The 14,674-nt window shown below is 37.2% G+C and overlaps 1 protein-coding gene across 1 annotated transcript in view; it reads left to right on the forward strand.

Moving 5' to 3' along the window:
• LOC123318664 (heterogeneous nuclear ribonucleoprotein L) overlaps positions 1 to 9,809 on the forward strand; it is a 132,266-nt gene extending 122,457 nt beyond the window's left edge. The window contains exons 7-10 of the mRNA XM_044905352.1: positions 343 to 578; positions 6,287 to 6,616; positions 8,697 to 8,904; positions 9,033 to 9,809. Coding sequence (XP_044761287.1) covers positions 343 to 578; positions 6,287 to 6,616; positions 8,697 to 8,904; positions 9,033 to 9,148 — 890 coding nt within the window. The 3' untranslated portion in view covers positions 9,149 to 9,809. The remainder of the gene's footprint in view (positions 1 to 342; positions 579 to 6,286; positions 6,617 to 8,696; positions 8,905 to 9,032) is intronic.
• The last annotated feature ends 4,865 nt before the right edge of the window (positions 9,810 to 14,674 follow it).

Raw genomic sequence — 14,674 nt, forward strand, 5'->3', positions numbered from 1 at the left:
GTTCTATAACTGTCCTCGGATATGGAGTGCATAGAATTTGTTTCGAAGATTTTAGAAAACTAAACACTTGATGATTCAACAGAGAATTGCACTCTAGAAAGCTCTTCGAAGACAACTCTAAAATGAAAAGTGGAAAAACAAAAAAAATTATTTTCTCTTAAACAGTGTCAGATATTGAAAAGTTTGGTATGAAACTATAGCTTTTCGAACACGCTGAATCTATTGCAAGCAATTTCGAAATCCTATCTCCGTTCGTTTAGATTTCCATCTTGGAAATAGCAAGTTCCGAAAATGTAAAATTCAGCGATGAAATTAAAAGTTTTCGTCTATTTTTTTTTCCAGATCGCTTTCCCTCCGAGACACACAGATACGAGGAGATGGGCCCCGGTTTCCCGGAACAGTTCGGCAACGAGAACTTTCGAAAAAATCCAACGGTGACGAGTCCGGAGTTCCGGGAGCAGAGGAACGCCCAGTTTCAGCAACCCGGCGCCGTGCTCATGGTCTACGGTCTGGACCCCCTACGCACCAACGCCGATAAACTCTTCAACTTGATGTGTTTGTACGGGAACGTAGTGAGGGTGAGTAGTATCCCGAATTTTTTTAAGGTATTCGAAAAAGTAATCACAGAAAACGATATTCCAGAGGGAAATTAGGTTGTTAAGAGGGGTCTACACCGTTTTAGTGGTCAGTTCAGGAGGAGGAAATGAATATCTTACGTCAGAAACCACTGATTTATTCGGGGTTTTCATTATAATTCGATTCAATCAGTTCGTCATCTCGGAAAGTCAGAAATTTTTTTATTCGTCGAAAGGAAGAGGAATTAGAACATTTTTTTCATTGAAGAACAAATATTCATTGATGTTATCAACTTTCCGAGGTGCAATTACCTCTTCTACGAATTTCCGCATGAAAAAAATTCTCGAAAAGTCTCGCCATTGGCTACAATTCGTATCCTGGTGAAATTGAACAAAGACGTTCGTTAAGAGCTGCCATCTTTCCGACGAAAGTGGAAACTATTGTAATATTCGTAACTTCTACTCATCGTTCAAGTGTTCTAGACGTCTCAAATTCAATACAGCGAAAATCGGAGGGGAAATTTTATTTTTTCTATTCGAAATGTTCAACACTGAAAATGATACAAATAAGATAGTTACGGTTTGGAAATAATGAATCAGTGTACCATTTTATTTGACCTCCAACATTTTTCCATCTAACGTTACCTGCAACAACAAAAATCGTAACTATACCGAGTCCATTATCAAGGAAAAACTTGAAATATGGAAAAACAATTTCGAACTGATTGATCATTTGAAGTTTTTCCTTGATAACTCTGAGAGTATTGAATTTAGAATGTTTTCAAATGAATTCTCCACTTTTTTGACGGAGAATCGACTAAAACAATAAAAAATACAAGTTGTAATTTGAAAATCTTGAGTTTTGATTAATTCGATTTGTCCAACTTGATGATTTTCTCATAAACACCCTGTACATTTTTGGTCCAAACAGCTAACAGTGTTATAATACTACGTAACGGCAGAATAGAAAATATAAAAAAAGATTTTTCCGAAAAAAAAGTCTCCTGCAGAAATATGCGCCATTTTTCCATGAGAATCCCAATAACTCATGAACCGTTGAGTGTTCACTTAATACTGATGAACTTGCTATTAAATTAGCTATCTAACGATGCAGAATCATACTGGGTGTACTATTTGAAAAAAGAAACTAGTAGGCTGTTTCCGGAATTTGCAGATAGTTGAGAGAATAATGGGGAATTCTCCTGAATTTGGGTTATCACTTCATATCCAAGTTTAAACTGAATAATTATGAGTTTCATTTGATTTCTTCAAATTCACCGCGGAAACTATTCAAAATCATCCTTCAAATAGGGGGTTTTAAAATTCCAATCGCTTTGTGCGGAGTTTGCGATTTGGCAACAGCGCATACAAGACAATGAAAAGATCAATGGCTTGTTTATAAAATAACAGCTGTTGATTTATAGGCGCGTACTTACTGGCGAGCTTCAACTGCAACCGGCCATAAAAATCCCATAAAATTTTACGACCTTCCTCGTTCGTCGCAGACTTCATAGACAGCCATCTTTGTCTATCTCATCAAGATAATGCATTTGTTGTCCTTTATTATCAAGGCATATTTCAGTCGATGTTGCCAGATTGTAAAATTCTCACAAAACGCTTAAACTTTAAATACCCTGCAACAACAAAAATCGTAACTATACCGAGTCCATTATTCTCCGTCTTCTACCGCTGCAATCGCTAGCGATGAAAAGAACAAGACCGTGAATTGTTCGACGAATTCCGTTGCCGGGAAAACAATCCAGAATTCATGCGGGAAGTGGAAGGTTCGCTCTTCCTTCCGCCGCGCGTTATGAAGTTGAGAGGTTCGGATTCTTGAGAGCATATCTCGGGAAATCGACAATTTCATCTCGAACAATCCAGTTTCCCCGGTCGACAATTCGCGTTTCACTCGAAATTTTCGAGTAATGGTTGCGGGAATGCGCCCCAGAATTCATTTCGACAGAAACGGAAAAACGTTATATGCGAAAGAGGAAAACGATGCGCTCCAACAAATTCGTTGCAAATATGAGAAATCGAGAGCAAGTTGTGCAAGCAGCAAGAAAATTGCGAGTAGGTACTCGGAATTTTATTAAAAACTGGTAGTGGTAGTGCATTCTATGAGGGAGCGTATATTTTCTTTTATAGTTAGTTTAGGAGTCGGCAAGTTCTTGAAAATTTCAAGATCTTGTCTTGACTTTGAGACAGGACAAGAAATTTTATATCAAGAGAACAAGAACCCTTGAAATATCTTGTCTAACCACGAATACGCCAAAACGTATAGGTATTTGTGAAAAAGATAACATGTTTCAACATTTATTACTATTTTTATTTATTGCCAAATTTTTTGCTGGAAAAATGTCAATTGGAAATTATTAATGATAAGCTTGTTGAAACTGCAATTGGAATCTATATTTGGAATTTTTACTTTCAGGCATACCCTTTTTTATGTTTAAGTGGGAGCGCCCACCAAAGTAGCGTAGCACTGACATGGCACAAACATGACAAAGGCGATGCATAATTTTCAGATATGAGAACGACACATTTCACGTAACTGACACTTCTCACTCAGAGGCGATATCTGAAAATTATGCATCGCTTTTGTCATGTATGTGCCATGTCAGTGGTCAGTGCTACGCTACTTTAGTGGGCGGTCCCCCTAAAACGACATGGTGTAATTATGACTCAATTATTAGTTTCACCGTTGGTACTTGTGTCCGCCTGAATTTCGTAAGAATAACAGAATTTTTTTCTGTAAGTATTGCCACTAGTACCTACCACAATATTGCATTGGTGAATGCTGATGTTTTTATCTTTTACTGCCTCTTTCGCATCTTCGGTTTCAGATTCAGATTTATCATTTTCACTTCCATTAGTCGAAGTCGCTTCAGTTTCACTGATCATTTTCTTTTTTTACTAAAACTTACGTTTCTCTCTATAACTTGTTAGTGAAGTCAAAATCAGAGCTGAATGGCTCAGCAGACGTTCTGTTTGATGAAGTGTCAATGTACTTATGGTTAAATATGATTACCACTTTGTGATAATCGAGAGTAGGTGTAGAAAGAAGTTGCAATTCAGTTTAAAGCCGATTGGAAGGGTGATGACATAGAAGGTGGCAAAGTCAAGACAGAACTGGGTCCATGAGCAGTGGCGTATCGATAGATAATAGTAATAGGTAAAGTTAAAAAGAAGATCATTCAGAATAACTTTGAAGTTATGGCCAAAACTTGTTATTATTCAAATTGGCTTGTGGGGATACCAAAAGGAGCGGAGTATTTTCGATCTCCTATTGAGCTTCTTTCTATATTTTCTTGGTAACAATAGTCTTAGTCAACTAAACGGGTTAAAAGTGCGCGACGTCATTTTGAGTTCGTGAGAAAACAAATCACCATGTACGGAGTCGCTGGTTGATCAAGAAATTTCAAGATCTTGAAATTTCTTGAGTCTAGACAAGATTAAATAATTCAAGAAAATGTCAAGGCAAGATATTTTTTAATTTCTTTACTTTTTCCCAAATCAAGAAAAAAGTTTGTCATCGAGACAAGAATTCTTGTCTTGTCGACCCCTAACTAAGTGTGCTAATCCATGACTGAGTAAGAAGAGTTGAATATTCTGGGATTTTCTTATGCTGATCCCTGAAATCTGAATATATTGTAGATACCTTGACCTCTCACTGTGTTAACTTATGAAGTTCTGGATGGTTCTCGAAAGTTCCCCTATTTGCCGGTGGCGACAGGGGCGTAGTTAGGATCGTTAGTGAAAACTATCCGTGGTGAAAGTTTTCAGATTTGATACGTCAGCATAAAAAACTCCGGAATATTCAACCCTTCGGTCTGAGTCGAAGATTAGCAAACTCCGCTAAACAGGAGCACATAAACAGACGTGAAGTTCCTCATGCATAATGAAACCTCATCAGCCGCCTCCGCGGAGGCGGTTGGAACTCGTAAACTCATCTTAAGCGTACGCGTATCGACCTAACCCTCATACATTATAAACTCTACTTCTTCGGCCTCGTACAAGCCCGTAGATAGATAAACCGCGTAAATTCCCACCAGGTGCTAGGAACGGCCGACGACCGGATATCTATTCCTGCATATGGGAAACGGGAATTGTTTTCCCAGACGCGGAATCGAGAGATAGCCGTTCGTTTTGGAGGTTCTGCATGGATGGGAGCGTCTTCGTCCCACTAGAATCGGACGAAGTGTAATCGTAATATTTCAGTCGGGAAAAAGACGGAATAAACATTTGTTATTTTCTTTACGAGGGCTTGTTTTCATACTGGTAAACGAGAAAACTATGGAGTGTGCTCAAGTTCAGAAGAGGGTGTTCTGAAATGTCCTTTTTCCATGGGAAATAATGACTTTTATTTTGGATGCTTTCTCTTCAATTGAAAAACTCTTCAGTAACTGTAACTTGAGGGTTTTATTATTTTGTAAAGAAGAGTAATGGACTACTTTATGACAAGATAATTGAGTTAGAATGGTATAGAAACATTTAGTGTATATCGTTCACAATCATAAAATGAATAAGTCACCGGCATGAAGCTAATACAGTAATAAAAACAAATATAAACCACATATATAGACTCAGAGAGACATTGTTCAACTGAAAGCAGATATAATCCAGAGTAGTTCAAATGAGAAGTCACTTGAGGTAAGACTTAGACTTTGAGAAGTTGAATAAATGCAAAATTAACTCAAAGTTTACAGTGACAGAGCAATCAATGGAAATTGTTTGCGAGATCCTCTTTATTCCATCAGAAAAACATGAGGTTTTAGAATAATGAATTTTTATGAGAAGAACGAGTTGTAATAGAGAAATAGGCCAAGAGATGAAACTACATTGTCTTAGTGTTAGTTAGTTAGTAAGGTTTTAGAATAATGAATTTTTATGAGAAGAACGAGTTGTAATAGTGAAATAGGCCAAGAGATGAAACTACATTGTCTTAGTGTTATCATCAATGAGAGATCAATACATTAAATGTGAATTGAGCAATTATTATAATTCAACTATGAGCTGAGCATGAATCTAATGAGTTAATAAATTATGAGAGGTACAAATCGAGAGTACTAATGAGGGAAACAACTAATCGTTGGTTTCGAGAAGTGCAGAAGGCTGAAAACTGTATATCGAACACTATGAATGAATATGAGAATATATCAATGAGAGTACGAATTACAATAAGCAGAGCATAACAATTGAGTGTGCACGATTACCAGAGCAGGCCTTCCAGGGTAGAGCCAAGGATAAGCCAAGTATCATGGCTTACCACTGACCGTTGAACCATACTTGAGGATTCATTCATCTGAATCTCGACAACAGTTATCAGTCATATTTAATTGAGCAGTTAATAAAGTGGGCTGAGAAATGAAATAAATTCAATCAAATGAAAAAAATTAGCATGAGAAGACAGCAAATCAGTATTCATTATCAATGGGAAAGCCTACCGAAGTACCTCTCAGAAGCTTTGTGAGCTTCTATGAGTTCGGAGAACCAGTTGTGTTCTGTGTAGGTTTTGATACCTTGCGGTTGAAATATACTGAGCTACGAACCCAATATGGAGTACAAACTCTCCAAATCGAATTACAAAATATGAAGGCCCATCTTCATCAACCGAAAGTCGACAAAAAACAACTTTGTTGAGGTTTTTCAGCCATACTATGATAAACAGGTGTCTTTTCGTCGGTTTAAGTCTATAACTTTTTTCTTCGCAGATCAAATTCCTCAAGTCGAAGGAGGGCACGGCTATGGTGCAGATGGGCGACAGCGTGGCCGTGGAGAGGTGCGTCCAGAACCTGAACAACATAACGGTGGGCTGCACGGGCGCCATACCGCCGTCCGCCAACAATTCGAATAACGAGAAGAGCGCCGAAGAGCACAAGATACAGCTGGCGTTCAGCAAACAGCCCTATCTGAGCGAGGTGACGAACCCCTATCCGCTCTCCGACAAATCGCCGTCTTACAAGGAATACGCCACAAACAAGAACAACAGGTTCATGAACGCGACGATGGCCAGCAAAAACAGGATCCAGCCCCCCAGTAAGGTGAGCGAAAAAACTGATCTTTTTTTTTGGTCGGAAATTTCCAGGCTTTTAGCCCTTTCAAGTTAGTATTTAGGAGAGCAACTAAGACTACTTTCGAGCGACAACACTGTAGAGAAATAAACAAAATGAATATTCAACCTGGTAGAGTCTGCAGGCTAGAAAAAGTTTCTTCTGTTACAATTACCTTGAAATCAATGTTAAATAGCATCTAGTTCTTCGTTAGTGTTAGAATTTCATCTGTTTAGAAAGTTAAAACTGATAGAAATACCTCCGATGGATCAAAACTATATTTTCAGTCTTTCAATACATCAAAATATATCGACAACAACTTGTTATACGGGCTGAGTCTCTAACTCGTACAAATATTTTTACAGTGGATTCTTGAGGTCAAAAGAATCACTTTTTTCTTTACCATTTCATCCGAATCGTTTAGTAAAAGAGTGTTTCTTTTGACCTGCAAAATCTACAGTTAGAATATTTGCACGAGTCAAATACTCACCCTGTATAAAACTATAATAACGGAGAAATGTCTACTGTGTACAGTAGCGAAACACGCAATTTGGCCCAAGAAGAATGTGCCCAAGCGATAGTTTTGCGAGAAGAAGGGTGGACATACACAAGAGTTGAAGAAAGGTTTGGAATTTCCCATACAAGTGTGTCCAGAATGTTGCAGCGATTCAGGGAGACAGGTATGAATGTCCGAAGACCAAGACAGTGTAGACAACGGGTAACAACTGCCATTCAAGAACGTTACTTGAGAGTTTCTTCGTTGAGACAACGGTTTGCAACCGCTCGCCTCCTTCAAATTTAGCTTGAGCAAACTCATGAGGTGCAAATTAGCACTCAGACAATAAGAAATCGCCTCAGAGAATATGATTTAAGGCCTCGTGTCGCGGCAAGAGGCCCAGCTCTTACCCCAGCCCATGGAAGGGCGCGTTTGGATTTTGCGAGAGAGCATATCCATTGGGAAGAGGCCGATTGGAAAGAGTTCTCTTCACAGATGAGTCTAGATTCTGCCTCCACCATTGTGATCGACGTTTCCTTGTATACAGACGTCCACATGAAAGATATGCTCAGTGCAATTTCCTGAATACTACTGGTTTCGGAGGAGGATCGATTATGGTATGGGGTGGAATATCTTTGACTGCTCGCACAGACCTAGTGGTCGTTGATAATGGAGCTATGAATGCTGATAAGTATATAAGGAACATTCTTGAAGAGCATGTAGTGCCATTTGCCCCATACATTGGTGAAAATTTCATTTTTATGGACGATAATGCCAGACCCCATCGTGCGCGCATCGTTCAGGAGTACCTTGAAGTGGTTGAAGTCTCTGGAATGGAATGGCAAGCAAGAAGTCCAGATCTCAATCCGATTGAGCAGGTTTGGGACAACCTCAATAGAAGGCTGAGAAGTTCAGAGAATCATCCAGCTACTCTTAATGACTTAGGAATCCAACTCGGAGAAATCTGAGAAGGATTAGATCAGAACATTTTAAGATCACTCATTTTGAGTATGAACCGTCGTTGCCGAGCTGTAATTAACGCAAGGGGTGGAAATACCAAATATTAAATCACTTATCAGCATTTCAGTATTTTGAAAATTGTTCATTTCTCTTCTTTCAAATAAGATTCGGTGAAATCCTGAATTTTTCTTCCATTTAATGTGTCTTGTTTCGTTCAAAACCTTCCCGAGAGAACATAAAAAATAAGTTATAAAGTCAATGTAGAGTTAACTTTCATTAAAATTGAGATTTTCCGAATGTGCGTTAATTTTTTTGCGTAGTGTATAATTCAAGTCTAGAAAGGCATCAGGCCAATCCATTTGGACATGAGTCTGTCCACATGTTCAGCTATAGTGAAAATTTTTTCAAGTGCGAATGAGTAACTTTTCTCTCGAATATCCACTGGATATCCCCATCTTAAGCTCATCTCTCCCACTTCGCTTTGGTTTCACAACCTTCTTATCGATCACTGGTAGCCAAGCGTCTCTTTTCTTTTAGTTGATATGATCTGTATGTAAAAAATTTCCTACCTCAATTTCATGTTTCTTGGTCTCTGAACCTCGCGTTTTCTTCCAGATATTACATTTCTTCAACACTCCACCGCAGGTGACGGAAACGGAATTAATTCAAGTGTTCAAAGACTACGACGTCGTCGCACCAAAGGCTGTAAAACTATTCCCCATGAAGTCGGAGAGATCGAGTTCCGGCCTATTGGAATTCGAGACAACGACAGAAGCCGTGGCCGCCGTCATGGCATGCAACCACGCCGCAATCGACAGTCCCGGTGAGTTTGGTTCCAAATTTTTTTAACGGTAAAATTCGGATGCGTAAAGGCCAGAAACCATCTAGAATTGTACTAAAAACACATCGGGTAAAACGGGAGATTGAGGATTTAATTTGGTATTCTTGCAGGCACCAAATTTCCCTTCATAATGAAACTGTGTTTCTCATCGTCAAGAAGTATGTCGATCAAAAACGGCAACGACAATGGAGACGGGACAGGAGAGCTCCGTTTGAGGCAGGAATAAGGGCTACTGTTTCCCTTCAACACCTACCAATACATATCCTTTCCATATTTAATATATCCTTTATAATATCGATGAGATACATTCGTTATCCTTAGATTTTGTTTTTCTGTTCTTGTTGAAAAGTTACAATACAAAAAAAAAATGCCATTTTATTGATAGTGTACAATTTACTTTCATCAAATGAAACGAACATATTGTGTAGACATATCTGAATTTATCGGTATAAATTCATTATAATTGTTAATGTTATAAGAGTACTTAAATTTCTATCTCAGCAACGACTAGGATGTAATAATTTATTATTCAACACATGATTTATGTGATGTGATTGTGTGTGTATGTTGGGCTAAGCACACCCTTATCAAGATTATTTGTTATTACGGTTGAATCTCGTTTTTATTATGATTATTATTTCAAACTGTTATTTATATTTATTTTTGTCGAATTTTTATATTTTATTTATTTATTGCCTGGGCCAGATGCAAGCCGACAAGGTATGTGTTTAAGTGCTGTGTTTGAACATTCTCCTTTGTGAAATCATGTACTGATTGCCGATATTTTAATATGATGAATTTTTTCTGACGAATATTTCTATTTAAACGAATACACATATCCGATGTGATTTCTTCATCTCCATATTTTTCATTTTATATTGATGAATATCTGATAATATATCACGGATTCGATGAGAACAGAGTGATTCATAAGGGTAGTTGGGAAAAACTACCGTCGTCCTTGTAAAATAACGGAAATATCACAATGGATTTGTCTTCCTGAACTGTATCATTGAAGGTTCGATGGAGATTCAGAATTTGATGTCAACTGGAACGTTGCCGTTCCTGCTTTTTAGCATTTTTAAAATGGATGTTTTATAATGTGAAATTGCAGGACTCCCATATTTCATACGAGAATCCTGAGTATTTTCGACAACTGTCGTGTTTAGGATATTTTTATCGTTTCTTGTTTTAGTTTTTTTCTTTATTTCGGTTTTGGACGTTGGCTAGTCGGAAATTAAATTTGCGGGGAAATTGCTGGGAAGAGGCTGTTGTTCGGACTATTTTGTGGGTTGTGGACTCACGTTCAGTTGGGGTGAGTAAAGAGGAGCTGAGCCTTCTCTGCATGGGCATAACAAGGGAGTTTTATTTCGAGGTGATGAGCAAGGTAAAGAAATGAAAACTGTTTATTTGGGGGAATTTCTTTTAGGGGTATTTTTCCCCCGCCCCCTTTTCTTCTTTTTTTAGGTGGCCCATGTCGCTCTCAAGGAATTTTTTCAAGTGGAACCTCTTTGAAGTAAGTTTCGTCTAACTATGTAGAATATCTTTCATCATATCGTAAAATATTTCGAGATTTTAAAGTTGGGTAAGCCTGCCTTGCTTTCTCACAGAAGCCAACAAGTATACAGGGTGTCCCATGGTGGATGACCTATTAGACGTTTATTGAGGACTGATTACAATTTTGTGCTGAAAATTCGTGAGTTGGGGTTTTCGACTATGAACTTTCTCCCCGAAATATTTTCATGTCTTTGACGTGGAAACAGCCTACTACTTCCTTTTTTCAAATGGGACACCCGGTATATTTTTGCATCGTTAGATAGCTGATTTGATGGCGATTTCAACAGTAGGCCATATCTTGGGTAAAAATTGAACTGTTATATTGGAATTCTTCTGGACAAAATGGTGGAAACTGGAGGTCACACTTTTTCGAATATTTCTGCTAGAGATTTTATTTTTTTTTTGAAAAAATAGTATTTTTTATTATTTCAGTCGATTCTCCGTCATTTGAATGCATTCTTTAACTAAATTCAACACTCTAAGAATTATCAAGGAAAAGTTCGAAATAAGGAAAAACAGCAATTTCGAACTGCTTGATCATTTCAACTTTTTCCTTGATAACTCTGAGAGTGTTGAATTTAGTTATAGAATGCATTCAAATGAATTCTCTTCTTTTTTGACGGAGAATCGACTGAAACAATAAAAAATGCAAGTTGTAATTTGAAATTCTTGAGTTTTGATTAATTCGATTTGTCCAACTTGATGATTTTCTCATGAACACCCTGTACATTTTTGGTCCAAACAGCTAACAGTGTTATAATACTACGTAACGGCAGAATAGAAAATGTTAAAGATTTTTCCGAAAAAAAAGTCTCCTGCAGAAATATGCGCCATTTTTCCATGAGAATCCCAATAACTCATGAATCGTTGAGTGTTCACTCAATACTGTTGAAATTGCCATTAAATTAGCTATCTAACGATGCAGAATCATACTGGGTGTGCTATTTGAAAAAAAAACTAGTAGGCTGTTTCCGGAATTTGCAGAAATTTGAGAGAATGACGGGGAATTCTCCTCAATTTGGGTTATCGCTGCATATGCAAGTTTAAACTGAATAATTATGAGTTTCATTCATGATTTCATCAAATTCACCGCGGAAACTATTCAAAATCATCCTTCAAATATGGGGTTTTAAAATTTCAATCGCTTTGTGCGGAGTTTACGATTTGGCAACAGCGCATACAAGACGATGAAAAGAACAATGTCCGATCAGCTTGTTTATAAAAAAACAGCTGTTGATCTACAGGCGCGTACTTACTGGCGAGCTTGTACTGCAATCGGCCATAAAAATCCCATAAAATTTTACGACCTTCCTCGTTCGTCGCAGACTTCATAGACAACCATCTTTGTCTATCTCATCAAGATAATGCATCTGGTGTCCTTTATTATCAAGGCAGATTTCAGTCGATGTTGCCATCTTGTGCAATTCTCACAAAACGCTTTAAACTTTAAATACCCATTTTTATTTTTCATTTTCAAGTGCTTAAAATAATTTTTTTGGGAAACGCTTGAAATGGTTATTTCAAAATGTGACGTTTCAAAGATACATCATTTTCGTCAGAAGGAGCATTCCCTATTGTAATTATTTCACTATAAACGTCTACTAGTCTGTTGGACACCCTGTATATTATTGTGCGCCTACTATAGGCTAACATTTTGGGATTTTCCGACTAGCAAGCGTACCTTTAAATCGGTTGATGATTAAATTTCGAGCATAGCAGCTTGAAACAGTGGGAGATAATTTATTTCGTGTATTGTGCGTTCTAAAAGACAATATTATATGTAGGAATTCTGATTGTTCGATACTTTGTTCCTTATTTTGTTAATTATCTGTATCTATGATACAAATCTTTATCTTTTATTTATATGGAGATTGGTTTCTCTGTTTTGTTCACTTCAAAATCTTTCATCTCGATTTCACCGTCGTTATTATATGTATATTTAATTTTGTTATTGTATGTTTAGTCGAGTCAAGACCTCAGAAATAAGGTGTCCTCCAATTCTAATTGCGAGAAGTAAAAAAGACATTATGATAGTCAAAATGAAATAGTATTATTCATTGTATTGTAGAAAGTAGCATTATTTTGTATATTCAAAAATATTTTCCTACGGGGCGATAATTTCAAATCGGACATTGAAAAACGATCGAAAAAAAACAGCACCAACTGAATTACAAAAGGAAAAAAATGACCAAAGGATTAAAATAATTGAAGATTTGACTTTATCGCTCCTCATTTTTAGAATTATAGCCCATGTTGTAGACGAACTCGGGGTAAAGTTAGTCCACGGAAGATCTTAGAATAAAACTGATTTTGGTTTTGTCGGATGTTGCAAGATCAAGTTGGAATTTCAAAGTGAGTATCCCTCGAATTTCTAACTTGAGAATGTTGTTCCCACGGACGATATATGATTAATGTGTTTGTTCTTATTTGCAGTGTATCACAAATACCTATTGAATGTAAATGTCGTAACAAAATATATTAGTTGAGTCAATTATCTGTGCCTCTAGCAGTGGTAGCCTTTTTCCGAGACACATTTTCCAATATCTAAACAAACTCTTCCCTTTTGTCTCTCTTGCACTGTGATAGCTTTCAGAGAAGAGTAATAAAGTTTTTTTTCTAACTTTATTCTTCGTTTCGATTGAAATTTATTACATGGTATAAGAATTCGCTATGAATTCTTCGACGTTTTGCTTCTTATCGGATATTTTTTCAAATATTGGGTAAGTTTTGATTAACTGTTTCATTCTCAACGTGACAGAATTTTTTTTGCGATAATAGGTAAGCAAGTAGGCGAGCCAATAGACCATGTGGATATTACATTTTTACGTCTACCGCGCCTGTTTACTGGCCTCGGCTACGTCGACGTAGTTGCCAATTCCCTCAGCTTTAAAGGAGATTCATATCGCTATTCTTGAATATTGTGAACACCAATATTCAAACGACGTTTTCAGTTCGCTCGTAAAATTTAGCGGATTTCGTGAAGAATTAATTTTACAATATTAAATGACAGTTATCGAAAATGTCTCAATCAACTCTCTCGTGCAGTGACGACAGCGGACGAAAAGGGCTTGCGCACGCAAAGAGTCTGCGGACGAAAAGAGTTTGCGGTCGAAAAGAATCTGCGGACGAAAAGTGAATGCGGACGAAAAATATTTCAAAAATAGTCGACTCCGCGTTCGGCAATGAGTACTTAAAATTTTTTGTTGTGATCGACGGAAAGTATCATTTCATTTATACAGGGTGCTTCAAGTAACGTGACCTATTGGCCTTCTAAAATATTTTAGATTTTTGTTGCTTTACCAATCGGATCGGAAATTAATTTAAAATACGTCAACTACTGTAAAGGGGGACGCAAAAATTGATAGTCAAATAGACAACTAGGGCGTGTCAGATTTTGACACTCAACTGTCTTAACCATAGAATGACTAATTGAACCTCTTCATGCGCTTTGGCATATGAAGCCGAGCACCTCGTACTCGTCGCACTATACGGGTCATCCAAAAACAGTGAAAGTTCAATAAAGATACATGTATACAAAAACCTTCTTCATCGAGACGGTGTTTGATAAATGAAATAATTTTGTCTCTTGTTTCTCTTTCAGTAGCGTAATGCCTTGAAATTCCTCTGGCTTATATGCCAGTTGCTGGTAGCACCCTGTATAACCTACATATTCAATTGCTTGTTCCAAGTTGTCTTGAAACAGTGACAAATCACTCCTTATGGAGTGATGAAAAAAAAATTGGATGAAAAAAATCGTGTACATAAATACAGCAAATAAAATAAACTAAAAATGAACAGTCAAAATAAGAAATCCCTACTGATGAAAGTGATGTGCACAAAGGGCTTTATTATATTGTTTTATTTTAATTCTAAGTTTATTATTATATTTTCAAGCTCTTTTTTTATCAATGTTTCGGTGGAAATCAAAGATTCACCCAATATTTGAAAGAATTCCGCAATTTTAGTGATACATTACTCATTTATTTCGGAATAAATGATCAATCCAAAGAAAAATACTAGTCCAACCTTCGCATCTCATGAATTAGAGGAACTTCCATGTTTGAAACCTGTTGAATAGCTTTCGATCGCTCGGTGAAAACTCAAACCCATTTATATTTTGAACGGGACCAATATTTTTCTGATGGCGAACCCATAATTTCTATGGAACATCCGAAGTTCTTCAAATCACTGATGG

Source organism: Coccinella septempunctata, chromosome 1, assembly GCF_907165205.1.
Source record: "Coccinella septempunctata chromosome 1, icCocSept1.1, whole genome shotgun sequence".
NCBI classification, from domain to species: Eukaryota; Metazoa; Arthropoda; class Insecta; order Coleoptera; family Coccinellidae; genus Coccinella; species Coccinella septempunctata.